The sequence below is a fragment of the Apis laboriosa genome, unplaced genomic scaffold (assembly GCF_014066325.1).
Source record: "Apis laboriosa isolate Shangri-la unplaced genomic scaffold, ASM1406632v1 scaffold167_cov148, whole genome shotgun sequence".
Classification (NCBI taxonomy): Eukaryota; Metazoa; Arthropoda; class Insecta; order Hymenoptera; family Apidae; genus Apis; species Apis laboriosa.
The window spans coordinates 194,953-222,500 of NW_025222122.1; the positions used below are offsets into that span (position 1 = coordinate 194,953).

At 44.8% G+C, this 27,548-nt stretch overlaps 1 protein-coding gene across 2 annotated transcripts in view; it reads right to left on the bottom strand.

The window, feature by feature from the left end:
- Positions 1 to 6,681: 6,681 nt before the first annotated feature.
- Positions 6,682 to 27,548, bottom strand: part of LOC122710943 (homeobox protein prospero-like) — a 42,221-nt gene continuing 21,354 nt past the window's right edge. For both annotated transcript variants that reach the window (XM_043929213.1, XM_043929212.1), the window contains exons 4-5: positions 12,906 to 13,050; positions 6,682 to 11,029 (exon numbers count right to left, since the gene is read on the bottom strand). In XM_043929213.1, the coding sequence (XP_043785148.1) occupies positions 10,850 to 11,029; positions 12,906 to 13,050 (325 nt within the window). In that variant the 3' untranslated portion in view covers positions 6,682 to 10,849. The remainder of the gene's footprint in view (positions 11,030 to 12,905; positions 13,051 to 27,548) is intronic.

The window sequence follows — 27,548 nt, forward strand, 5'->3', positions numbered from 1 at the left end:
CTACTTCCCTCTCTCTCTCTCTCCCTCTCACGCTCAACTAGGATCGGTTTACGCCGAACGTCTATCGCCCGTGGCTCCGAACTCAGTTCCGAAATCGCAATTCGCATGGATTTCTTCTCAGTCGTGACTTTTTTTCCCCTTGATCTTTCTCTCGTTTCTCTCGACGCCTGCTTGTCACCCGCCCGCTGGTAACATTTCTCGATTCTATCTCTCTCTCTCTCTTTCTCTCCCTTCCTTCCATATTTCTGCTCCCTTAATCTGCTCGAAAAAAATCACCTGTTGAGATCGCGAGATTTCGTGGCTTCAACGACGGTCGCATCAAGGACACTTGGCTCCCTACACGCTTCTACACCATTCCCAAAATTTCGTCGGTCTCCATCTCTATACCCCTTAAACCCCCATCCCTGACCCCGCCCACCCACCCTCCCCGACTTGAACGGATTCCTCGATCGGTTTCACGGAATCTCGAGAGGTTTCGTTTCGAGGCACACATTAGCAACTCAGACGTCTCAGAGAGAACGTCTGAGGTTTTCGCTCGATTTATTATTATTTTTCTTTTTTTTTTTTTCTTTTCTTTTTGATGACTCGAAAATTGGAAAATTCACGTCCATAGACTAGCCGGGATCCGAGGCTCGCGAGGGATCGCGTGACCGTGGGATTAATCGAGGAGTTTTGAGCCGGTTTCGAGAGCTGGAGTATCGACAGCCTCTCGTTTCGTGATCTGTGAAACTGAAAAGGTGTGCTCGGTTGTTGGCAGGGCAGGACAGAAAGAAGAGGGATCGCGGAGGGACGAGTCAACCCCTTGCAGGCCGTTTTAGGTCGATGGGGGAGTGCCGTCAGTGGTTTTTATAATTCGAGGTAGTTCAACGGCAATTGATGTAGTCGTGTGGGACCGGAGGGTTGTTTATTTAAAGGCAGCTCGTCGACGTTCAGGCTAGAAGGCGAAGCGATAGGAACTTTAATTTAGAATTTTCGCTACCTCTACGAATTTTTTTTTTTTTTTTTTTTTCATATCACACTTGCTCGTTCTCCTTTCTCCCTGCCACATTCTCTCCCTCCCTTTCACACTGTCCGCGAAATAGATACTTCTTTTTTTTTTTTTTCTTTCTTTTTCCTTTCAAAAATTGCGCCAAAGACATTAGAAACTAATTCTTCTCGATCTTAGTCCCTTCATTTCTTTTTTTCTCTCTTTTATCTTTTGCAAAATTTTCTCTCAACAGTTGAATCTGCTCGTCATTGCCCTTTGAACAAACAACCCTGGGTCAGGAAACGAGCGAAATATCATATCATTCGCGGTAGAACGAAAGCTATTGCACGATTAACGAGAAATCATCAACATAGGACGTGAAACGATTTACGTTAACATCGAACCGAACCACGTCTTTGAACATCGCGGCCTGCGAAGGATCGAATCTATGCGTTCGAGGCAGGAGTGATCGACTGCCTTCATTTTTTTTCTTCTTCTTCTTCTTCTTTTTCTACTTTCCTGTAAATGAAACGGATGAAAATATCGTCTCGTATCTCGCAGTCGAGGACGAGTAATTTTCCACGGCTTGTGTAAATAACACGTGTCTACTCCCCCCCAAAATCAAAGAACTAATTGCCTACGTTAAATCGACGAGCCGGAGTAATCGACGGCGTCGTCGAGTTCCCTGTAACCAATCAACAGACAGAGAATCGATAATAAGATACACGCGATGATATGTAGGTTATCGGTGATAAGTAAATTTCCAAATCCACCGATGAATTTTTCTTTCTTTCTTTCTTTCTTTCTTTTTTCTTTTTTTTTTTTCTTTTTTTTTCATAAGAAAATCATCAAAAATTCAGGAAGCAAACACCTCTCGAAATTCTCCCGATCGTAGGTCTCGACGTTATCGTCTCCTTCGCCTCGCGTTAATTTCTCATTTCGTCCGACTTTTTTTATGTTTTTTTCTTTTTTTATCTTTTTCTTAAAAAAGTTTTAGTCGCTCTCACCTAAAAATCCCCTACCGAAACGTATTGTAGACTTAACGCGCTACGTGTACTACGAGATTATCACACAGAAAGTTTGCTCACTCGGTGTCAACAATCAGTAATTTTTTTTCTCTTTTCCCCCTCTTATTTCTCGCTTTCTCTCTCTCTCTCTTTCTCTCTCTTTCTCTCTCTTTCTCTCTCTCTTTCTCTCTCTCTCTTTCTCTCCCTCTCTCTCTCTCTCTCTCTCTCCCCTTTAATCATCTTCATTTATTTCATTTTTTAAAATTTTCTTTTTTCCCCCTCTCTTTAGATTCCTTACGCACGCGCTCCCTCGCATTTAAAAAACTCTTAGCTTCTCGCTTCGTGCAACTCGCGTCTCTAAATAATCTATCACTCTGTCCGCGTTTTCACTCGCTACCTCTCTCCCCCTCTCTCCGTATTCTTCCCCACGTTCTCTCCCTCTCGCGCTAATTTTATTCAGTCGTACGCAACTTTTCGAAAAAAAAAAAAAAAAAGCACACGAAATTTTTCTCTTCCTAGACTAATATATATATATATATATATATATTTTTTTTTCCCATAATATCGCGCGCGCTTACCCGCACCCGTTCGCGGACTTTACGGAGAAAAAAGAAAAAAAAAACACGATTTTTTTTTTTATATATATCTTCCCTTATTATTCTCCTTTCTCTCGCTCGCACACTTTTCACCCTACGCGTCGCGTGCGTTGCATTTACATCACCGAAAACGCGTATTTCGTTATAATAAATATACCCTAATTATGCTCCTAATAGTTTTGAGGAATTATTATTCTCGATGAACATACTTCGAAGTTATTCAATTTCCCTTTCTCTCTCTCTCTCTCTCTCTCTCTCTCTTTCTCACTGTCTCGCCTCCACTGTCGTTCTTTCACATTCTCTCTCTTTCTCTCCCGAGGTGTTCATATCTCTTTCGTTCTTTCGCTTTCTCTCTGTATCTATCTCTCTTGCACGCGCACATCCAACGTTCTCGTTGTGCTCATTCTCTCTCTCTCTCTCTCTCTCTCTTGCGCTCGGATTTTTCTTCCTTTTTTTTTAGCCCGCACTCTCTCACAGCTATTCTCTAATTTCTTACACTTTTTTTCCACCATTTTTTTTTTTTCTGTTATCACGACGATTCTCGAACTCGATAGTTAATAATCGTAATAATAATATATAATCATATAATAATAATTAGTTTATTAGTGTGTGTGTGTGTATCTGTTTTTCAATTTTTTTTTTTTTTTATTTTCGCTTCGCCCGCCCGTTTCAAAAAGCGGGATATTCGCAAAAATCCTCTCTTCCTCTGCAGCGTGATACGACCTTCCGCTCGGCTTTTGTTCTTAAGTATATTTACGTTTTTTTATTTTTTTTATCTCGCATTAATTACCGTTTAGTTTAATCGTTTATATAATAATTAATAGCTTGCAAGTGTTAACGTTAAATACTATTACTTAATTCTGCTTAGACGTGTTTCCTTAAAACTTACGCGTTTAGGTATGTGTACGTATGCTTATTATTCCATTTTCCATCCCTCTCTACTTTCTCTCTCTCTCTCTCTCTTTCTTTATTCTCCTTCCTTCCTTCATCTCATTTATTAAAAACAATTCGCTCGTTCCCTTCTCTCTATCTCTTGCGAATTTCCCCTTTCTCTTCGTGCTTGAAAATCCTCTCGTTCCGTCCCGTGTACTCGTTCTCCGTGCTTACGGCCCCGCTCCACAAAACGTAATAACGGCGAGTCGATCGGCTTTCGTTCGTTTCCCTCCATTTTCCTCATTCTTCCTTCATTTTCTTCTCATTTTTTTCTTTTTTTCCTTTTTTTTTTTTTATTTCCTCACAGTCTCGTCATCCACATATTCGTACCTCGAACAGGAATCGCGCGGGCTCTCTTATTCCGTGAATTGTTTCGTCGGCACAGGGAATCCCTTTCTCTGTTCTGTCCAGTCTCGAGCCCGCGTTTTCATTTTCCCTTCCGTTTCCCTTCTCTCGGACAGCTTCCATGGGCAATCGCGCACGCACACGCTCGAACGATCGTGTTGGAACCGCGAGAGGATTCGCGATCTCGATCGTTCGAGCGGGGGGGAAGACGCGACGAGAGACGAGAGGGACGCGGGTTTCGGCTCCGTTCTTTTCCTCTTTCTTTTTTTTTTTTTTTTTTTTCCCCTCCCTCGTCTTGTGTGTTCTCGTCTTCGAAGTTCTCTTTTCTTTTTTTTTGAGCGCGTGTTCGCGATTCGTTTGCGTTTGATCCGTGGCGGTTCGTCCTTCGCGCCGGGACCCCTCGATCCTTGGTCGACGGAGAAAGAAATCGAAAATTAGCTTAGCTTAGGATAGAGAATTAGGCTTCTTGACGGTTGTGCTTTCCTCGGTTAAACGGAGATTTATCGCTTTGTTTCAATCTTTCTTTCCGATCTGCTTCTTTTTTTTTCTTTTTCATATTATTCAGAATGCCCACGAACGACGTGGCGAGCCTGCTGCTGTGTATGCTGCGATGAGAAGGACGACTCGGGATTTTTCTGTTTCATTTCTTTTTTCTTTTTTCTTTTTTGGAAATGGATCTCGTCCCGGTTTCGATATACTGTTGTCGGTCAACTGTTGGCATGTTTTCTAAGCGTGTGAATGGCCGAGCTTTCGCCCGGCCGTTTGAAAGCTTCATTTGGGTATGGTTTTTTAACTGCTGTTTCAACAAATTGTGTTAATATGCTATTGATCGTGTCGGTGTGATGTCCTGTTTCCCTCAGATTATTACTTTCTGTTTATCGGTTGGCTGGCTTATTCTTTGTCGCAACAATGGTAGAGTATCAGGGTGCTTGCTTTTCTCTCTCTCTCTCTCTCTCTCTCTTTTTTTTTTACGCGGGGTTTGATTATTAGATTAAATGTTTTCAACTTTGGTTCTCGCTTTTTTTTTCTTTTTTTTTCCCTTTTTGGTTAATCGTGAGTGTATACGTGGCAGTTAAATGTTCATTAAATGATTACGAGTAGGATGCTCCGTTTTCTTCTTCTTTTTTCTTTTTTTTTTTTTTTCGAGAAAGACGTTGACGCGTAACGCGCTGTAGTAATACGCAAGTAGTAGCGAGCTCAGTTTAATCCACGAATGCGTTTTGCGAAATGGAGTTATAACGTTCCTCATTGAGATCCCTATATAATAAGCCTCCACGAAATCGTTCGTTAAAATCGTTGAGAAAAATTTTCAAATAAAGACGTCGTAAAAAAATAATCGATCTCCAGGATCCTTTTTTTCTTTTTTTTTTTTTTTCTTTTTCTTTTTTTTCCTTTAAATTTAAAAAAGAGACCGAGAGATCTCGTGCATCTCATCCCTCGATCCGATGTATTATTATAATTCGTATAGCAATAATTCGATCACCTAACAATTATAATCGAATTAATTATTTATCGGTTTTGCCCGATGATCATCACTCATCAATTTCCAATCTCGCGTGTTCTAGTACCTGTTATTATAAACAACCAAGTTATTAGACGTAAGCGTTAACGATGAAACGCGACGAAAAGTTTTTATGTCGGATATATATTTTTCAACGGATCGGCAAAAATGTGTTCTTTTTTTTTTTTCTTTCTTTCTTTCATTTGAGGCGCAAACGCGCTGGATCAGCGCAGCGGGATACCACTACAACTATCGCGCGCTCCGCGTTGATCGCTTCGCGCATTGGTAGATTAAAATCATCCTCGAGATTCACCGCTTATATATTTCCCCTGGCGAATGATGATGTTGTCGTCGCTGATCGTAACGTGCGAGTAGCTTAGGAACTGAACGCCGAACGATGAGCACGAATGAGGGCGACGCGTGCCAAATCGAAATATCCTTGGCAGGGATCACGAGATCCCGAAATTCGTCGCGACTGCAGCAGGTACGTAATCGTCGTTTCGAAAACTCCCTCCCCTCCCCCCTCCCGTGGAACGAACCTTGCACTCTTCCATACCTCCTTTCCTTACCCGAACGTAAACGTTTTGTTTCTTTTTTTTTTTTTTTTTATCTTTCTCTTTTTAGACCAAAAAAATCTTAGGCCACCGCCGAAGGAGATTGCTAATTTTATCTTAGGCCACTGTCTAGAAAAATTTCCGTAATTTTTTTTTATATATTTCCTCATTTAAATTACAATTAATAGACTTAGTATATTTCTTTTTTCCCCTCCCTTCCCACCCTTTTTCTCTTCTTTCTTGTTACTTTCTTATTTCTTATTCAATATCTTTTCTTCTTTCGAGTCTCCGTCGCGACTCGAAACCGTCGAAAATTTCCGGCTGAGACGCGTCGCCCGCGTTCGTGCTCCGAAACGGGAGACTCGTTTCAGACTCGTTTCGGCAATTTTTGGATCGTAAGGTAGGCCGGGTCGAACGCGGCAGTCGAATGTGTTTCTGAGCTCGAGACGATTCGCAAGGGTGTTCCATTCGAATCTGTTCGGTTCTCTTCGTGTGAGGGATTTGAATTTTTTCCTTTTCCTTTTTTTTTTTGTTTTTTTTTTTTTTTTTTTTTTTTTTTTTTTNTTTTTTTTTTTTTTTTTTTTGTTTTTTTCTTTTTTGGCGAGAACAGGATGTATGGTCGCGTAATCTATTACGGTGATATCTGTTCAAGTGACGGTGAAATGGTGGTGGTTGTCTATCTATGTATAGGGAATGGGGTAGCGCGTGAAATAACGAAATAAAAATGGCGTCCCGGTTTAAAAAAAGAAAAGAAAAAGTAAAAGGAGACAACTTAGAGTCCAATGTGAGTTCGTTTTTATTCTTCGTAAATAATAAATAAAATAATAATCAATAAATCGATCGATTAAAATTAAAAACATTAGTGACTTGTGACTAGGTTAAGACTCACCGCTTACAGAAACGTGTGTGTATAATGTATACGTGTACGTACGTGTGTCTCTTTCTTTCTTTCTTTCTTTCTTTCTTTCTTTCTTTCTTTCTTTCTTTTTTATTTCCTCTCTTCCTCTCTGCCATGTACACACTGTGTAACTCGTACTTAATCGTAATAATAATAATAATAATAATAATAATAATAATAATAATAATAATAATAATAATAATAATAATAATAATAATCGTAATAATAATGATAATAATAAAGGATAATGATCGTCGTGATACAATAACTAAATACAATAATAACTAATAATGAAAACATTATTATTGAATAAGAAAGGAGGAGGACGTGGAGACGAGGGTTTGTTTCGTCTTTTCCGGGCAAAAGAACGGGAGAATAAAAATGATGAACGCAATTAATAGGGGGCGGGGGGAATTACGAACAGGAAAAACATCGCGTTGAAACAGGGCATTAATTACATAAATCCAAACAAATTGAATCAATGATTACCGATAATCACTATAATAATCATGATTTAAACAAAATCGTCATATAATATACATAACATAATAATAATAATAGTACTGATAATAATAATATAATAATAATATCAATAATAATAATAATAATAATAATAATAATTTCAATAATAATAGTGCACGTAATACCTATAATTATAGTGGTAGTAAGGGTGAAAAAGTAATTAGGTTACTAACTTACAAGGGCTCGCTACCACTCGAGACGTATATGTATAATTATAATAATCATTACACGGTAAATTATCTACATCACCATTTATATACCGGTTGTGGGAGTGGGGGTGGAAAAAAAAAAAGAAAACGTTCATATTAAGAGAACACATATCATAAATATCTGCAATGAATTCAAATCCCTATTTGCTTGTGTTCATATGCGTGTACGTGATAATGTACAACGTGTGAAAACGGGTGTAATACATCGTATAAAGTATGTGCTGTGTGTGTGTGTGTGTGTGTATGTGTGTGTTTGAATGAGCACGCGCGCGAGTGTCGTGTGCAATAGGTCGGGTACAAGTGGAATAAGGGAGGCGTGGGTGTCTAACCCTCTGTCACACATTCCTTACGCAATTTTAATCGCGCCAACATCCGTCTTTTGTTTTTATATGCCTAATATATATACATGTAATTTTATATAATTATACATATATATATATATATGTATATATTATATTCAATTTTTCATATGTATGTATATATATATATATATATATGTTTTTTTTTTTAAATATAATCTACTTTAAATAGTTACGCACCGGCGTGGATTGTTCTTTTTTTTTCTTCTTCTTCTTTTTCTATTAATTTTTGAAGTGTTTAGTCTTTTCATCTTATTCATATCAATTTATATATCTCCCCACCTCTCCCTCTTTACTCGATGATTATATAATAATTTGTCATATCGATTCTTTTCCCAATTCTAATGAAAGTATCTCTTCGAGACTGTTCATTCATTCCCGTCGAAATAAAATAAAAATCGCCGGTGCTCGGTTTAAGTTCGTTTAAAATTATCTCGTGCATTTTACGCGTTCGTTCGCCCCTCCCTGTTGTCGTCCCTGTTACTCGTACTCCTGTCACTGCGACTAGCCTAAACCTCGTTTATATACTATCAATTAAATCAGTTAATCATAAAAACATCTCTACGTAATTTTTTCTTTTTCTTCTTTTTTTTTCTTTTCATCTTATTTACGCGCGAATACGAATTTTTTTTTTGCACCGTGCTCTTCTCGTTTCGAATGAAACGCGGTCTCTCTCCGTTACGATCTCTTCCGTTTTCGTTCCCCTGTCGGCGAGCGAATTTCGAGCCGAGAGAAAATACAACGACAGAGAATTATTATTACTATTACTTTTCTTTTTTTTTTTCTTTGTTGCTAAGCTAAATCGACGTTCGCTTCGCGATCATCGGTCAGAGCATCGCCGGGTTCCATCGCGTTTCCAGCGTCACGCTCGTCCGAATTTCATGGAATTTTTTCACGAAGCTATCGCCGCTAGGAATGTTCACCGTCGGATGTTTCGAATTTCAATATCGTTGAATAGAATCAAAACATATTCGAGATTTCGAAATACGCGTTCTTCGACATGGTGCTAAGACAAAAGAGAAGAGAAACATATGTATATATGTACAACTTAAGAGAAAAATGATTTATATATCCTGATCGACCTGTGCGCGTGATGATGACACGTCGCACAGGTGTGGTTTAACTTTTGCTTGCGAAATAATATCAGAAAAAAAAAAAAAAAAAAAATTTCCATTCAAGAGAAAAGAAAACGTTGGGTTTCGTTCCCGTCGATTCGTTTACGAACCGCCATTCTACGATACATCTTGTTCACGAAACAACAAAATCATCCAGGCTCAACCTGAGCCCGTGAGCGTGTTGTTGTTGCAGTGATCGCGCGATAGAATATATGATCGCCACCGAGACGACGTTCAAAGGAGGGTGGTGCGCTCGATCGAATCGCGAGGTACGCTTTTTCTTTTTCTTTTTTTTTTCTTTTTTTTTTTTTTTGGTACGCAAAGAATGAAAAATGAAAAAGAAAAGAAAAGAAAAAAAAAGGACCGCGACGAGGTACACACACACAGTTCGACGAATGCCGAGTGAAACTGGCCATCGTTGTTCCGTTAGCTAGTTGTTAGAAAACGGCTCGAAACGAAGGGGCAACATGGACGCCGTCCGTTCCGAGCCGTTCCCCTCTTGGAAGATCCACGAGAAGGGTTCCTCTTCTGCCTCTCAACGGGAAGCTGCGGAGGATCCGTCCAGCGGATCTCTCGCCCATCACATCATATACATCATTATTATTGATAATAATTATCATCATCGATCGGTCTCTCCACTCTTCTTCTAGAAACATGGACAAATATATATATATGTATATATATAATATATCGTTTTCGTTATATAGGCACACCTCGTCAACGTTTCGCTCGAACGAAAGCCACCCCCTCGTCGCCCGTCGTCGCGGGATTAATTATTATTATTATTATACGCTCCCCTATTAAAATGCTCTCCCCCCTAAATCGGGGGGAGGGGGGAAAACCGCGTGTATGTGTATGCCACTTAAAAATTAGGCGATTTTCAATCGGTGAACTCGCGTAACGCAACAAATCGAAAACAATATATATAGTTGACAATATATATATAGCTCGAATATAGCTGTGTGTATTATTTATATTTGTGTTGTGTGTAAAATTCCTTGCCGTTCGTTGACCACGCTTTCGTCCTCGTTCTCGTTCTTCTTCTCCTCCTCCTCCTCCTCCTTCTTCTTCTTCTTCTTCTTCTTTTTCTTCTTCTTCTTCTCCTCCTCCTTTCAAGACTTGTCGTCTCGAATTGTCGGGCGTGTGTTCGTCCACGTGCGGGGATAGGGTGGACAGTTCGTGGCCTCGCTAGTAACTCGAGAGTCCCGATCGAGAATCCCGATCGGGTATTATTAATAAAGGCACGAAGCTATTATTTGAATTAAATTATCCACCCATTATCCCGCTTGTGGACACTTGTTGTCTCGTGATTAGGTCACAGCCTGATCCTTCGTCGGCACTCCTCATCGTTCCATTTGATGATGATCGATGCCTCCGTACGTCGCGTCGTTTCGTCGTGTCGTTTCGTTCCTCCCTTGAACTACGCTGTGTGTGTGTGTGTGTAATCCTCCCTCTTCTCTAATCTCCCTAACTTTCTCTCAGTTGTCTCTCTCTCTCTCTTTCTCTCTTTCGCTTTCTCTCTTTCTCTGTTTCTCTCTCTCTCTCTCTCTCGCTTTCTCTCTCTCCCTCTCTCTCTCTCACGTTCTCTCTCACGCTCGTTCTGCGATATGTTAGTTTAAGGATACCTGAACGCGCTTTACGCGAAGGACGTGTACCTCCTGGCGGATGCGATCCTTCTTTCGCTGACCGTTCCTTCATTCGCTATCGTTATTATTATTATTACTTCTTCCTTTTTCTCTCTCTCTCTCTCTCTCTTTTTTCGGTTTCTTGGTTATTACCGGGAGCCGACGAGCGCTGATGAGCCCGCGCACCACGAAGAGCAAGAGCCACGCGACCTCCTGATTTAACCGAGCTGCTGCAGGAAGTTCGGGGTCTTGAAGTACTCCGGCACCGGGTCGTCCAGCCTCGAGATCACTTTGTAGATGGACTTTTTCCAGCTCTGCTCGGTGTCCTTGCCACCTTGAATCGCCTTGAAAAATTCTTTTAACGTTTGCTCGACGACGTACCTGAAGTTGCTCGGCACCTGTAAATCCCATCCAACATTGTCAATTTTTCCCGTCGACCACTTCCTATTATACTTATCTATATCTGTATATCGTCGCAGATTTTTATGCGGATAAAAATTACGTATTCAAATATATTACGCGGATACTTACATAGAAAATGTTGTATCACAACAGAGATTATGTGTATTCTTGTAAAGTGAACGAATGAAAATTCAAATTTTCGTGAGAAGGGATTAAAAATTTGGTGATCAAAAATTGCGCGGATAATAGAGGAAACGATACCGTTGAAATCGCTTTTTGTTTTATCCCGATATCTCGATCCGGGGCCGAGATATAGCGATTCAAAGTTTTCGTAATACTTAAGACGAGGCGACGAGGAAAATGAATGAAACCGCGACCTATATTTTTTTCTAGGAATCGCGTGCTACGTTTTTCTAGGAATCGCGTCTGGCGCTCGTCTGCCGTTTGAGATAAGTCAGCGAGACGAGGCGCGAGCGAGACTTCCGAATAAGACGACAAGGACGAAGATAGTAAACGATTAAAAATTACCCTTCTCTTTACACGACGATATCTCGGGAACCGGAAGTCGTATCGGGATAATTCAAAAAGCGTTTTAAAGGGGAAGGTCCCGCGCTTCCAACGATCTTTGGCCAATCGAAAAAGCTCATTAACTTGAAAGTTACAGCGGTTTAAAGTTTTTCCAATTTTAATCGAATTTTACGATGAATCGCATAGACAGATACGTCTACCTATGAGAAGATATCGATATATAACGATCCCTATTAATGGTACATCGAGGAGTTTGAGTCGATTTCGAGAAAAACTTCTGATTTGAAAGTAAATTGAATTTTTATTATCCAGTCACGTACGAAAAACGTACGTATATATACGTATATAAGAATCTAATCGTTCCCTAATTATAGAACGCGAAATAAATTACGCGCAAGCGCATAAAATTAGATTCCTGTCAAGGGATCAATCAAGTAGTTTAAGCTAATGAGAAAAATCTGTGAGTGTGTTCGGCGCGAAAAGGAGAAAGGGGAAAAGATAATTTCTCGCCGCTCATTACGGTTCACCGAAGGAGTTCACCCGCGTCATCCGAAGTATTAAAGCGATGTTACGCGCGTGTATCGCTTAACGAGCGGCCGTGCCAAGAGTTACCACTTATAATTAGTACGTTTGGGTTATTAACGAACACGAGTAATTAATTACGCGTCAAGCGGGCGGCAATTGTGACCTGGGCCCGTAAGAATGGAGACTCCAGGTTTCACCAGGAGACTCGTTAAATAATATTAAATAGCTGCTTTACGTGTGCGCGCCCGTCGCCTGCCGCCGCCGCCGCCGCTGCAAATACAATCAACGGTCGTTACGCCGTGGCGAAAGTAAATTGCGCCCCACAATGGGAAAGTAAGAGACGAATACGAGTGATTTGCAACACGCGCCGCTCCATACGGACACAAACCAAACTCGAATTCGTTTTAAAAGCGTTCCGCGAGATGAGAAAGGCGAGGTAACGGTGGCGCGGTCATGGCCGACCGCCGAATAATTGCGCCGGTCGCGCGGCTGTCTCCGACTCCCGGCCAATTTTCTCTCTCCCATCGAAATTTCGACTCTGACAGCTCGATTCCGACGCGGAAATTTGATTGGCGAATCATGGGGTGCGCAGGTGGTTGACGATCGGCATCGTTTCTTTGTTTCTTTGCGAAGTGGTATTTTAAGGGCGTATTTAATGTCGGAATATTTTCGTTGTTAAATTGAGAATATCAGGGAGGGGAAAATAGGTGAAAGGTTAAACCTATTTTTCTTGAAATAATTTTGCGAGTTATTTGTTAAGATACGCGTAAGATTCGACGAGTGAAGTATAATTGATGGATTATACTTCAAGATCTTTACCTCAATGTGGTTGTTTCTGTTGTAATGAAGGTTCAGAACTCGATAGATTTCCGAGTCACCCCCAACTCGTAGGTCATCCGCGTTCTTCACACCTTCCGAAACAGCTTGCCTCGCGTATTTCTCCATTTGGATGTAGTAGAACTCCCTGAAAAAGTGACGATAAATTAATCATCCGATCAATAATTTTAGAATCGATCTTGATAGATAATAAACGACGGGCTGAAAATTACAATTCTTTTAAATCCTTAAATTCCATAGAAAAATTGTTGAAATCCGGGAATGCTTTGATCTTTTAACATCTTTTAAGATTATTTTTCTATCAAGTACCTAGATATCCAGAGAAAATTGGCTATCAAATTTAAAGCATTGTCAACAGAATTATTAAAACATTTAACAACTTAACAATCATCGCAAAATCCGTCATTTCTCCAACAAAGATACATCCTCGTATTAATTCGCTTCGAATTAAAAAGAAGGAGGAAGAGGAAGAGGAGGGGATGATTTAAAATATATTTTCTTCGAAAGTTGGCGGGCGCCATGTTGATACTCGCGTAACGTAGAATGCTAATGCACTACCGATAATTAATTAAGGGGGGGTCGATATTGAAAGTGGTCTGACGCGGAAGCGGCGCAGAAGAAGACGAAGAAGGAGGAAGGAGGGAGGGAGAGAGAGAGAGAGAGTCGCAAAGAGGTGTGTACAACTCCTCGTCGGCTGGCAAGCGACGCGGTTCAAAGAGACTATTAAGAACGTGTTACACTGTATCGTCCAAGAAGACCTCGACACCCTCGCAGAGGCAACCGCCGACGTTTACAGACAAGCATGAACGAGTGCGGCCGTGTACTTACAAACGCCGCGGGATCGCGCGATACACGCGCTCGTTTTCTCTCTCCTTTTCTCGCAAAGGAGGAGGAGGAGGAAAGAAGGAAAAAAAGAGAGAGAGAGAGAGAGAGAAAATAAAATTGCGCTCCCGACGCGAAGTTTGCCGTTTTACGTTCATTAATTAACGCAGTTAAACAAGCACAAGTCACTAATTGGCGGGTAATTTGTATAGTAATAGTGACCCAAGCTTTCGCGCGGAGAAACCGTGAAGGGGCGGCACCAAGGGGTGGCTTCGCTTCGATGGATCTCACCGAAAACTCGGGAAAGGAAACGGTTTACGACACAGAGGCGAGGCCGCCACTTTGAACCGGTCCTTTGTGCGACGTCTTCAATCCGCCATTGATTAAGAAAATAATTATTTTTTTCAATTGAACGAGGACGGACGGAGTTAGTTTCTTTTTTTTTTTATGTCGTTGGTTCGTTTTTCTTTTCTTTTTTTTTTTTTTTTTTTATTTCGCGAGCGAGAAGGGTGAATAAAAAGGTGTGGTGGCTGGTAAGACGGTGGTTACACAAGCGAGGCGCCTTTGATACTTTTATTACATCGTTCTCCCCTCCCGGGATATCTATCTCTAAGAAGAAGTTTGTTCAATTAATTCCGATAGGAAAACTAACAGGCAGGCAGGATCGAAAATGTTTCAAAGGAACGCGAGTTTTTAACCGTGGACCGTTAATAAAGTAAATGTCAGGGATGAATATAGAATTCTTCCGAAAATAGAATAATCTCAGAACGTTCGCTTGCATAAGCGAATTTTCATTAAACTGTTGCGACAGCCTCGTTTTAAAAAAATATAATCGTTATTAACGACTTATCTTCCAACGTTACGTTGTTATTGTATTTCTTTTTTCTTTTTTTTTCCATTCACGTCCTCCTTCCACTCTACTCTCGATTCGTGAAAAAAACGGAGCGATACCGCGGAACCGTCGCGACGGATAAGAGAAAATAAAAAGGGGGATGGGTGGTGAAACAAAAAAAAAAAAAAAAAAAAAGAAACACTGAAAGACGTCGAATAAGAAAGCCGGCCTCGCATTCTTCGTCGCCACGAACGAACAAGTCGAGCGAGGAAAACGCGGGAATGACTTGACGCGACGAGGTGGGGAAGGGAGAAAGGACGGGTTGCTACTTGCTCGCAATATTTTTCCATTCTTTCCTCGATCTTTCCCTCTCCCTCTCCTCCTCACCCTTTGGCTGAACAGAGCAAGCGAGAGATCCCGACGGTGGAAGAGTAGTATCCTAGAGTAGCAGGCCAGGAACGGCAGCGAGAATGGCAGTCAGGTTGATCTTACACTTTGGATCCCGAGGGGATGCAAAGAAGTACGGTTGAGCGGGAAAGCAACGAGCGGGTAGTGCTACCGCGGCTTGTATAACTCGAGATCCCTGAATGCTCGACAATGCGAAGCAACCGGTTCAAACCTTCGGGTCTTGGTCTTCGCTTGGTGCCGCTGGGAGCAATTTTTAAGATTGCTTCCGCCTGGCGGGATCGTGCACGGCTCATGGAGCACAGAGGATCGACCGTTTCCATATCCGTCGTTTCTAGGAATATTCCGTTAAGCGGTGTTTCCATCCCCCATTCTCTCTCTCTCTCTTTCTCTTTTCGAAGATGCCTCGTTTCCTTTCTTACTCGAGAGGTAACTAACTCATCCGAGTTTACAATTATTTCTGTTCGAACAACGGAAAGATTTCTTTCGCGAGACTCCACCCTTCCCTCCTTTTCTTTCCCTCGATCCCTTCGATCAAGCGTTGATAACAATCTACGCGCATTAACAACACCTCTCGATCCGATAAGGGGAGGAGGGGGAGGGAAAGTTTCTTTTTAAATAAGCTCAGCCATCGATAAGACCAGCAACGAGCCGATGACGCTTCAGATAACGAAAGACAGCCGGGGATCGAGATCTATCGAGCCCGTACGAACCAACGAAAGAAAACAATAGGATCCTTGGCGCGTCGCGGTTACTACGCGACCTACTACGACGAGTAGCAGCCCAGAAGAAAGGCGAGTAGCAGCAGCAGCAGCAGCAGCAGCAGCAGTGATAGTAGTAGAAGTCAGGTAGCGGAGACGCGAGAGAGAGCCTCTTCTCATTCGATCACTCGAGATTGGCTCTCTCGCCAATTAAGACAATTTCGCGTGCTCTTATCAGTCAGCAGTCAGTCAGAGAAGGTTGTGCACACGAGAGAGGAGAATTGAAAGAGGAGTGTGTGTCTCTGCAGAATCGCGTGTCCCGCTCCCCTTCTACACCGCCGCCCCTGCGCCCTCTCCCTCCCTCCCTCCCTCCCTCCTCCTCCTCCCTAACCCGCCTTCACTTTCTCCCTTTCTCGCGGCCGCTCTCCCTTTCGCACGCCCTCACGTGTGTGTACGCGTCGTCCTCCTCCTTCTCCTTCCTCCTCCTCCCTCCCCATCTCGCGCCTCTTCCCATCTCGCGGCTCCGTCACTCTATTTCAACCGACGTCTCCTTGAACCGACGTCACCAACACCCACCCGCATCGGGGCCGGAGAGCCACCCTCTCCCCCTCCCTCAACCCCCTACGAACCTCAGGCCTCTCCGAGGTAACGTGTATGTGTCACCTGCGTCTATAATCCTTACTCAACCACCCATCAACCGCATTCAAGCTCGTCGGATCGCCGAGTATAGGTGGGATACGTGTACGTACGGTAGGCAGACTGGGCTAGGTCTCGGGCTCGGGCTCGGGCACGGGTTTATGTACATCTACGTGATACCGCGTGGTAGATACGGTATATACATATATATATATATTCCGCGAAGTGCCTAATTAAAACAGACACCAGGAGACAGAGAGAGAGAGAGAGAACGAAGGGAGGAGAGACGAGGCTGGCCGCATAATAGGGTGTAAGGGAGCGAGGGAGACGGCGCTAGTTCCGTAGTCGGTTTGACAAAAAAGCCCGAGTGCTAGAATTGCCACTCTTCGGCCACCAAGTGCACAGAGGAGAAGAGCAACGGTGAGCGAGAGAAGAAAGGAAAAGGAGCGAGAGGGAGGGGGTATCGCGAGGAACGGAGTGAGAGGGAGAGAGAAGGAGAGCCGTGAGGATGAAGATAGTGAGAGTAAGGGCTAGGAGGGTGAGCCGCGCAGTCATTCATTATAGTATTGTATAATTAGGATAATAATAAGCTCTTCAGGGGGCTCCGGTTTTCTTGCGCCCCGCGTTGCAACGACGGGGCGACGTAGAGAGGAGAGAGAGAGAGAGAGGAAGAGAGTGAGGAAAAGAGCGTGATCCTCCTGGAGGGTGCTGATTATTAGCATCTAATTACGAGAGGCTGCCTTTGCCACCGAAAAAAAAAAAAAGAAAAATAATAAAAAGAGAGATAGAGGGGATAGAGGAAGGCTGGAAAGGAGGCGAAGATGCGGGGTGTCTTCGAGGAGGGAATAATTAGCTCTCGCCGCGAACGGAAATCGTTATCTCGCGTGTTTTTTCGCGATCCTTAACCTCGCGAAAAGTGTAATATTCTGGAGGGAGAGTAAAAGTATACGTTAGAAGTATAATCAATTATCGTCTATCTGCAATTTTAATATATAGTTTCTCTCTCTCTCTCTTTTTGCTCTCCTTATTTATACAGCGCATTTTCCTTCTCCTTTCTTAGGTTCAACTTTTAATTTCTCTTTTCACGATCGTCGATGGGCGCGATTTGTGCTCATTCGGGGCCACTATTGAATGAAACACTCCTCGAGGATTCCTCGAGTCCTCGCAGCCGATCCTTTCCGTATCGAGTATACGCAAAGGGGTGCAGCGCGACAAAAAATCGTAAATTCGTCGATTCCTTTTTCCGTCACGGTATTGTGGCGCAGGTGAGGCAACAATACGAGCTTCAGAGGCGCCGCGTATTGAAGCGTTTAATGGCAATGATGGCTGTCGACGTGACGCCTCCTTCTTCATACGACGTGATCTTCATCATCAGCGGGTTGCTGTTTCGACGCGTTGCTTTTGTAAACGGATACCACGCCACGTATAGGCCGAGAGAGCACTAATTAAAAGGGGGAACATCAGCACTTGGCTGTACGTTTCTCTTCTTTTTTTTTTTTTTTTTTTAATTTCGCGCCACTCTTCGCTTTGGTCGATTCGCGAGAAAAAACATCTCTCGATCCCAAGTGTCGAAACTTTCTTTTCGAAATTCAAATTTCTTTTCTCAACCTTCCTTTCCCGAAGAAACGCATAACGCTTCTTTCTTTCCTTCCTCCCCTTCTCAACCGCGTTCCAAACCAAACCTCGTTTTGAAACCTCGTTTCTCGACGTAAGGGCGCCGCGGTATGACTTTCTTCCCGCTTCCTCTCCTATAAAGAAAACCTATTTGCATTCTGACTCGGCAAACAGGGGTGTAGGAAACAGGGGGCGTGGAAAAGCGCGCGACTCGAGAAATCGGCCGCGCGTTTCCAGACTGTAAAGTGACTCGGGGCGTAACGACGACTCGCGTCTTCTCGCCTTACACCCTTCCTCCTTTGCCCGCCTCTATTCAAAGATCTTCAATCGTGCTCCTTAAGCCAGCCAGCCGGCTCCCTTTTAACGGTTATGCCAAGTCGGTCGACCTTCGACAATGCTGAACACCTCGGCTCCCCAAGACCGGAGCTGACCCTTAAAGTCTCTCTCAACCCCTCGCGCGGCTTTCTTGCCAGAAACTTTCCCACGAACGACTCTCTCTCTCTCTTTCTCTTTCTCTTTCTCGAAGGGGAGAAGACGCTTAAGGAACGGTCGACAATCCGCCAAGATTCGCAAAGTGTCGGCTGCGGGCTCGATCACCTTGGAACCTTTTTGTCCCCTCTTGTGAAACAGCTGTTCCTCGGGATCTACCAAACTTTTGCATCCTTTAAATATATCCATCTTGGGGTTGAATTTCCCCCATTTATCCCATTTATGGGATCGATTCGTCATTCGAGTGCCGATAGTTTCGTTTGAGAGAGAGAGAGAGAGAGAGAATTTTTAGAGAGAGATAAAATAGAAACCTCTCCTTTCGAATCACGATTTTTTCGATACGATCCGTGTAAAATAATATTTAACGTATTAGAAATTGCGTATATTAACGTAATTAATGCTTCGCGATAAAGCTAGCACGATAAATGGCACGATTAAACGCGCCTCCTTTGAATTCAACTGAAACGATTAAAATACTAGTTTGAAACGTTAACTAATGCAAACAGGGTTGGGTAATAAAAATATTCCAACCTGCGAAACGCGGGCTTTTAAACAACATTCTGTAAACTCCGTGAAAAGAGACACTGTTAAATAAGAGAGATTTTTTTCCTTTTTAAGCTTGCTTACTCACAACGATCTTTGGGCCCCCATTCCGGGACAAACACCGGGGCTTTCGAGCCACAAAGACGCTAAAAATTTCGTTCACTTAATCTTTACCCTCGCCCCAACTCCTAAACCGACTAAAAACTGGTCTAAAAAAAAGAAAGAAAAAAAGAAACCAAAGTCCACACGCTCGAGGGTTGGATTTAACCGTTGGAACACAAGGGAAGAAGGTGAACATTAGCCTCGCGTTTCCTTATTACCAGCGGCGGTGCCTCCTTTCACCTTATAATTATCATCGGGCAGAAACGGGTCCGTTTATAGAATACAGCCGTAGCGTTCAGCACAATTAACAGAGAAACATCGTGGGCGAGGTTGAACCCGGGGCCATTCATCCGCCATCACCGGGCGGATAAATTCACGGCGTGGCCCCGCCGCTTTGTGGCGCGCGTGGCCGATGGCGTCGCGCGTTGCACGCGGGCTTGGAAAAACCGCGTCTCGCGGACGCGAGGCGAGGAGGGAGGGAAGAAGAAGCTCGCAAAGAATTCGAGAGGAACGTCGTGCCACGCGCTACTTTATCCTCACGGGTAACGGGCACGAGGCGTGAAAGTGCGTATAACGAGAGAGGATTAAGCGTCTGCGCGCTCCTGTTTACGTGTTTGCGCGCGCGTTACGCGTCGCGCCGCGTCGTATCGCATCGCATCGCATCGCATCGGGTCTCACGTCGTCGCGTGCAACCGAGCACACGCTTTCCACGGATGCTCCTCTCTCCCTCTGTCTCTTTCTTGCTCTTTCCGGGCAACAGATCGCGCGGAGCGCGGTGTGTGCGTGAGCGCGCAGATGTGTGCGGTTGCGTGGTGGCTCATGAGCGCGGATGGATGGGTGAGTACACGCGTTTGCCCGTCAGGGCGTAAGCGTCCATTCAGAGGGCGCGTTCAAAAAGGTGTCGCGCAGGGTCTTGATGCTGCACCCTGTGCACCCTTCTTAATTAGTAATTAACACTTTAACGCCATCTGTACTCTAGACTTGCGGCGGCAAACGACGACTCGGGTGGCTGCCTTGGCGGCCTTCCTTCTCTGTCGACGACGGCGCGGCCGCGGCCCCGGAAAATCATGTAATTAAAACACACAAGTTAACAAGTGATTACTTCATTCTTCGTCTTCCGCACACGCGAGCGGAGACCGCTATTTCCGCGACGGTTTAAGGGTGGTCGTTGCGTCGATCTTGTCGATCGCGAGGATGAGGTAATATCCGGTACACGGCCTTTCGGTTGGGGTGACGAGTCGTGGCGGTGAAACTTTTCTTGAAGAAGAAAAAAGGGGAGGGGTGGACGAGTTGGATCATTTTCTCGCGGGGTTGCGCGAGAATTTAAATTACTTCAAAAGGGAATCGTAATCACTGTTCCTTTCTTGGAACGAAAGAAAGTGGAAGTTCGATAAGATTTCACGAAATCTAATGGATCTTAGACTCGCTATCCTTGTCACGAGAAAATTTTCAATTATCGTTTATTGGAGTTTCTTTTTAACGACGGGTAAAGTCGTTTTCTTATGTATGCGAGCTCTATGAAATATTTTAAATTTAGAAGGAAAAAATCTTAGCTTCTCGATACCTTCTTCTGAATCAAATTTTCTACAACCGAGATGACTGGTGAAAATTATTAACGCGCAGATAGACATTCGGCAAAAGTTACATCGTGGCAACGAAAAACAGCCGTCCCCTTCTTGGTCATCCCCTCGAAAGGGGAATCGTATACGTACGTGTGCCCCGGCTGCTAAGCCACCTTTTTTTTTTTTTTCCCGACGAGGAGCAAGTTTCCTAAGCTTGCGAGACAATCGTTGGGCGATCGCGCGGCAGATGTGGCCCCGACAATGAGCTCCTGGGCCCTCGCCCTTCATAAAAGAGAGAACTCAAGAGAAACGGTGGCACGAAAAGGCAGAAGGGGCGAAGGGGGGCCCCGGTTCTGAACACACACGGGGGTTCTACACGACACAGGGCACAGACTTACGCGGAGAGGAAGGCTCCGCGTGCCGCACGCGCCGATCTTACAATGCACGCTCCTCGTGTGCCCCTTGCTTTTCGACTCCCCTTCCCACTTCTTTCTCTCTCTCTCTCTCTCTCTCTCTCTCTCTCTCTCTCTCTCTCTTTCTCTTCTTTTATTTTACATCTGGCTGGAGCCTTGAAGCCCCCCCCCCTTCGGCCCCCTTCAACGCGGCTCCCCTAGCCGATCCTCGCCCTTTTTCTCCTCGATAACTCGTTTTCATTCTCTTAACGTCAAGCTTCGGGGAGCATCACCACTGTCGGCACAGACAGAGACTACGGACAGACATACGGAACGAAGTTGGCCTTCGAGCGTGTGGCACACGCTCGGCTAATGCGAATCGTTCGAGTTCGAATTTATTATGCAAAGAGCGTATTAGAACGAGCGAGGAGAGGAGGCTTGGCGCGAGCCACCATTCATTCGAAGATCGAATAACTACGCTATTTGCATATTTTCTCGGTATACCGGAGAAAAGATAATTTCATTTATCTCCTCGCCTGTTTATATTAACCCCTTAAACCTGAGAATTAATAAAAAAGAAAAAAAAGAAAACACAACTGCTCGAAACGAATAGTTCTCTGTCCACCGTAGTGGAGCAGATTTCGACTCCACGTCCTCGTGTATCGAACCGGCGCGTACACCAGGGGACAAGAAAACAATCAAACGGAACGCGTTGAGCCGGCGGGAATGCGGAGCAATTGTCCGGTCTGGACCCACGCGACTCGCCTCATTCAGGAAGTTGTTCCATGGCGGCCGCAATCGCGGTTCAACAAGCAGCCGCGCACCGACCCTAAAAAAAAACGAGCATCGAGAGACGGACCGAGAGTTGGTCCGAAAAAAAAAAAAAAAAAAAAAAAAAAAAAAAAAAAAAAAGGTTCGCTCTCTCTCGCTGAACCTCAAACCCCCGAGAGAAACGTAACCCGGTTTCTTCCCTTCCTTCGCTTCCGACGCGGCTTCGCTCTTGGCGCGGTATTTTTCGGCTTCTCTTAAGGGAAAGCGCGCAGAGCGAGGCGAACGAAACGTCGGTTGGCGTGCGAGAAAGAGGAGAAGGAAGCGGTTAGAAGGCGAGGGGGGAGGGCGTGGGTGTAGGATACTGTACGATACGATGTTGGAGGGGTGGCTTTTTCAAAGCTTACGAGGAGTAAGAGAGAGTCGAGGTTCTGGGATCGGTGGGCGCACAAGCCGAAGCGGGCGAGGATCAGCGGGGAGGAGGAGGAGGGAGGGGGGGAGTTTGCGAGGAGGAGGGTGAAAGGTTGGTGGAGAGAGGGGGGGCGGGGGCAGCTGCTTTGAGCGGTTTCACTCTTCAATGGTCCCGGACTATCCCTCCTTCTGCTCTCTCCCGTACCTCTAAGCCCCCGTCCGCCTTCACCACCGCCACCCCTCCTCCTTCAACCCCGCCGCCGTCCTCCTCGTCCTCCTCCACCTCCACTCCTCGGCTCCTATCGGCCGCGATTCGCGTCCTCGTCACACGTCGGCATCGGCCAAGCATTTTTTTATTCGATCGATTTTTTCCTCCCCCTCCCCGACGGCCGAGCCGCCGCCGCCGCCGCCGCCTCAGCCGCCGCCACCGATGCACCGGCCGCTGTTGCACTATGCATGTGCAGCCTCGCGTGCATAAGGTGCGAAAGCCTGGACTAGACTATTTGGGCGTACGGTGCTCCAAAAAGACCGAGCTCTAACGTGGCTGCACTTTCAGCTTCGGGTTGGTGGTGGTGGTGGTGCTCTGTCATCGCCGGTGTACCTTTCGCCGATGCAACGATGCAAGGGGGGAAAGGGGGGAGGAGGGGATGTCAGACGAGCGTGGTACCCCGACCCTGTTGTCCATCACTTTGCTTTAAACGTATTCTTTGATTAAGGGATCGAGCGAATTTTTAATGGTTCAATTACCGGGTTCCGCTACGATGCATACTTGAGCGTCTTACTTGACCATGGAATTCGAACCCCTTCCCCCCGCCCCCCTCCCTCCTTGGGGGTCTTTGACCTTCTTCGGCTGTGGCAGTGTTCGAAGGCTCGTTCGCCCGTTAACCGTTCGAGTGTGCTCTTTGATTGGTGCACGTATGCAATCATTTCATCATCGAGTCGGGAGGGAGGGAAACGTTACTTAAATTATATCGGGCACATTTTTTGGATTCACGGGTTAATTCTCGAGACTCGAACGAGGAGCGGAATTTTTTTATAGAGGTTGATTATTCTATGACGCAACTAATTCTTTCGTGAACGTATCGTACGAACGATGCGGGCCCGTGATGGCACAGCGATGGCCATCGACGTGTTACGAAAGTTCAATGGTGTTGAATCGATGGATTGAATCGTTGTTCTGTTTCGAGGGATAGGAGGAAGGAATTATTGGTGACGTACAAACTCGAGTAAATTCGTGAAAAGTTTCCATCCTTGAGGATGGAAAATTTCTCTATTCCCAATAGCGTAGAATAACAGAGAAAAGAATAGACTCGAAGAAAGAATCGATCGACGAAAGCATACGTGTGTGTACGTATTTATGAAATACAAGAGACTCGTGCCGGTCATCGACACGTCTCGTTAACCGCGAGGAGGACCACGAAAGAGGCTGGCTCTCGACACCGGTGACGATTCCTCTGGTATTCTAACCTTAAATTTTGCACATCTGTCCCGAAGCTCGGATGCCTGCTGGGACGACAATGAGGCGGTTAAGTCCTCGGTGCATCGGCTGAGTACACACGGCGTGTGGGCAGCGAGAGACGAAAAAGAGAGGGGAAAGAGGACAGGCGGAAGAGAAAGAAGGAAATGGGCGAAGAGGAGCGAAGAGCGAGAAGGAGAGTGGGACGAACCCCTGGCACACACGTCGCGCGCGGGGGCAAGAGCGGGGCCACGGAGAGTCCGGGTGGTACACGGAAACACGTACACACGCGGCATAAGCGTAGGAGAAGGGTTACCTAGGTTAGGGACTCGGAAAACATCCTTTGTCGAATACCCTACCGGGACCGCTTCAGCCGCCCAGCAACTCGTTCAACCCGCTCAAAAAAAAATCAATAATTCTTTGTCGTCAAGTTTACCTCCTGTCGTGCCACGCTAAACCACATTACGGATCCGCAGCTCGAAAGAGCCGTATATACGCGAAATAGTGGCGCGGGTCTAGGTCGCGCCATTTTTTTTTTTTTTTTTTCAAGGAAACCATCGCTTTCCAGCCTTCTTTATTTCCTTCTTCCACCCTCCTTCATCGAATGCTCGATCTTCTCGTGAAAATTTGACACGTTTTCTTACCGTTCCTTAGATAGGAATAGTTTTTGAAATGTAGCAATACATTTGGATTTTTATTCATACCGAAGCGGATCAATTTTTGGAAATTTGTAATTTTTGTGTTTCTTTCCAAATAATTTCACGTATAACTGTCATTAAGATAATAGGAGAATTCGATCAATAAATTCGAAGCGATTAGATTCGAAGGGATGATTTCCAAGAGTATGAGAAATTTTGAAAAAAATACAGCCGCCCTTCGTCCCTTGGAATATCGTGAGATCATCTCGTGATCCGATCTACGAAAGGCCGTTAAGCGTGCGATGAAAGATGGCGACGTGGCACGAAGGGGGAGGGGGATAAATAAGAGGAAAAAGGCAAGAGCTCTGTCGCGAAGGGAGATGGAGAGCGTGTGAAAGACCGTGGAAGAAAGAAAGAGATACTAGAGAGAGAGAGAGAGAGAGAGAGAGAGAGACTCTTTCAGGGGTGAGACTCATGGCAGTAGGGCAGTAGGTTAGCTAGGGGTGATAGACACCCTCCCAGCATCTTTAGTGTACATAGACCGTTGGGTAACAGTAAATAGGATTTGGTAGACAACTGTCAGCCATCGGGGAGGGATAGGAGAAGGAATATCGTAAATGTTGGAGCAGCACGAGATTTAACAGTTCGTGAACGATACCATTTCTGATATGAATGATTATCCAGGAAGGAAGAGAAAAAAATTATTCCAACAAATCTTGAGAAATAAAATTTCTTCGAAAACATACTAATTAATATATCATGCATATCGGCATGATCTTTGCTCCCAGAAACGTGAAATCTGTATACTTAGAAAGATCTCAACGTAATTTATTACGAATTATTTCTTCGTTATCGTTCGATACACGATATCGAAAGAATACATAGAAACCTCCATAATTTCTTCTGGTACGACACGTCCGTTGCTACTCCTTTAATAACGACACCGGCCTACTTGTCGCCCGTATACCGTGTCGTAAGATAGTCGCGGTTGGCGTGCGCTCGTTTGCCCGCATGCTCGCGATGCGCTCAAGAGAACTGACTCGGCATATGGGCGATTTACATACGACGCCAATAAGAGTCCCGTTTCGACGGCCATTGCCCAGGCTCCGTGGCCTCCGCGCCCGCTTCGAATGAGTTCTTTTGGAGGAGCGCCAAATTAAAGGTAACATTAACAACCCGATGGCCGCTGTCCTTCACGAGTTTCACGGAGGCACAGTTTCGGCGACGAAATAATTTCTTCGCTACAGGTAATTAACGATGAAAAGAGAGAGAGAGAGAAAATGCGTTTCGACGGTGTACGATATTTCGATTAAATGATTACGCGATAAAACTTATCCGAGCATCTTTGAATTCATTGCACGCTCCTATCCACGGTGAAAAAAAGGCACTCGATCGACGCCCGGATACGAACGAGAAAGTGCACCCTGGCTACCACCGGCGAGGGAAGAGTAATATCCAGGGACGAACACTGTTTGATCTGGCTCGGAGCCACGGTGTAAAGGACAGATGCAATTTGCCTGATATCGTTTTACTGACAAAAATATCGAATGACGTGGCGCCGGGACCGGTGACACCGACCCTCTACCCGGTCTTCGGAGGATGGACGACGGATATTATCGGTTGGGCCGCCTCGTTGTTGAATTTCCTACGAATCCCTTCCCTCTTTGTCTTTCTTTTTTTCCTCTCGCATTTTCTTTCTTTCTTTCTTTCTTTCTTTCTTTCTTTCTTTCTTTCTTTTTTTTTTCATTTTCTTTTTACTCTTTTTCCCAGCCTTCCCCTCTTTTTTTTCAGGTGTTGTTTTTAAACCAAGCTTTTTCACTTCATCTCTCTCGTCCAGTTTCACGAGCCCCGGGGTTTATTTTGCTTCTGGCCGGGTATCATCGAGTCATTCGCGTTCATTGATCTCTTTGTTCCGCATAAGGTTCATTGATTACCAGCCTTCATCGACGGGGTTCGTTGAATTTTGAACTAACCGCGTTGCTCTATTATTTTGCAATTCGCTCTTTTGATGTGCCTCACGTTGGTCGTAGCGTTTTACATTATATCGATGATCGACGGCTTCTAACTTTCCGGCACAACTTTCCTATCCGCGCTCGATTGCGAGAATGGAGAACGGTGGCGCGAGCAACTTTGCCACCTTTGTCCACGCGTGATCCTTTTTTTTTTTTTTTTTTTTCCAAAAGATCCAAAAATCATCACGAATCCAATCGAATTCAATTTCAAATTTATCCTTGCTTCGAATTCGAACAATTGTCAATCAATTCAATCTTCTCATTGAAGAAAATAAAAACGAACGATTTTCCAAAAAATAAATCCAAAAAAAATATAACGTCCATGTCCATCCGAGGAAAAAAAGAGAAAAGAAATTAAAGAGCAATCTCGAATTCAAAAGTTGTCGCGAGTGTTTAGCAAACGAGGGAGGGGGGGTTGGTCGCGTCATTCCTGGATGGAGAGAAATAACGCGCGCGAAACCTGTGGAACGGGTGCGCGCGTGAATCGTGGCGGGCATTGTTTCGCAATCGGGTGGCGAAATTGCAGAAATTTCGAAGGGGGCACGGATCGGGAAATAGCGTCACCGGTTATTGATTGCAGCATCACTTTCTCTGCCTCGCCGTGTCGCGTTGCCCCGGCTAATGAGTCTCCCTCTTCCCTCTCTTTCTCCTTTTTTTTTACCCCCTCCCCCCTTTTCAGCGGCGGTGCTTACGCTCTTCTTTTTTCCCCTCCCCCTCCTCCCCCTCCTCCCCCATTTCGAGGCTGGACACGCAGATGCGACCAGATAGGAAAATGGTGCGGATCGAAATGCATTTCGCCTGCTCTCGGCCTCTCTGTACGTAGGCGTCAGAGGCCCGGATGAGATTCGAAAACGAAGAGAGGGAGGAAAAGAGGGAGGAAGAGGGCGTTAGAGTGAGAGGGAATGAGGGGGAGAGGGAAATAGAGAGGAATATGCGAGGAAGAAGAGAGGAGGCGGGAGAGAGCGAGCGAGCGAGAGAGAGAGAGAGAGAGAGAGAGAGAGAGAGAGAGAGAGAGAGAAGAAGGGAAAGGCCGAGGGTGGTGAACAACGATCCTGGACGAGAGAGAAAGAGAGGAAGGGGAAGAGTGAGTGGCGGACGTAGAAGAGGTAGGAGGGTAGATGGAGGATGGGATTTCAAACGAAATCAATTCAGAGTCGCTGTCCAGTCGAACGTTACCCCCGCGAGTGGCGGGGTAAATGTTGGCCGAAACAGTAATTTTACGCTCGGTCCACGCCGATTTCG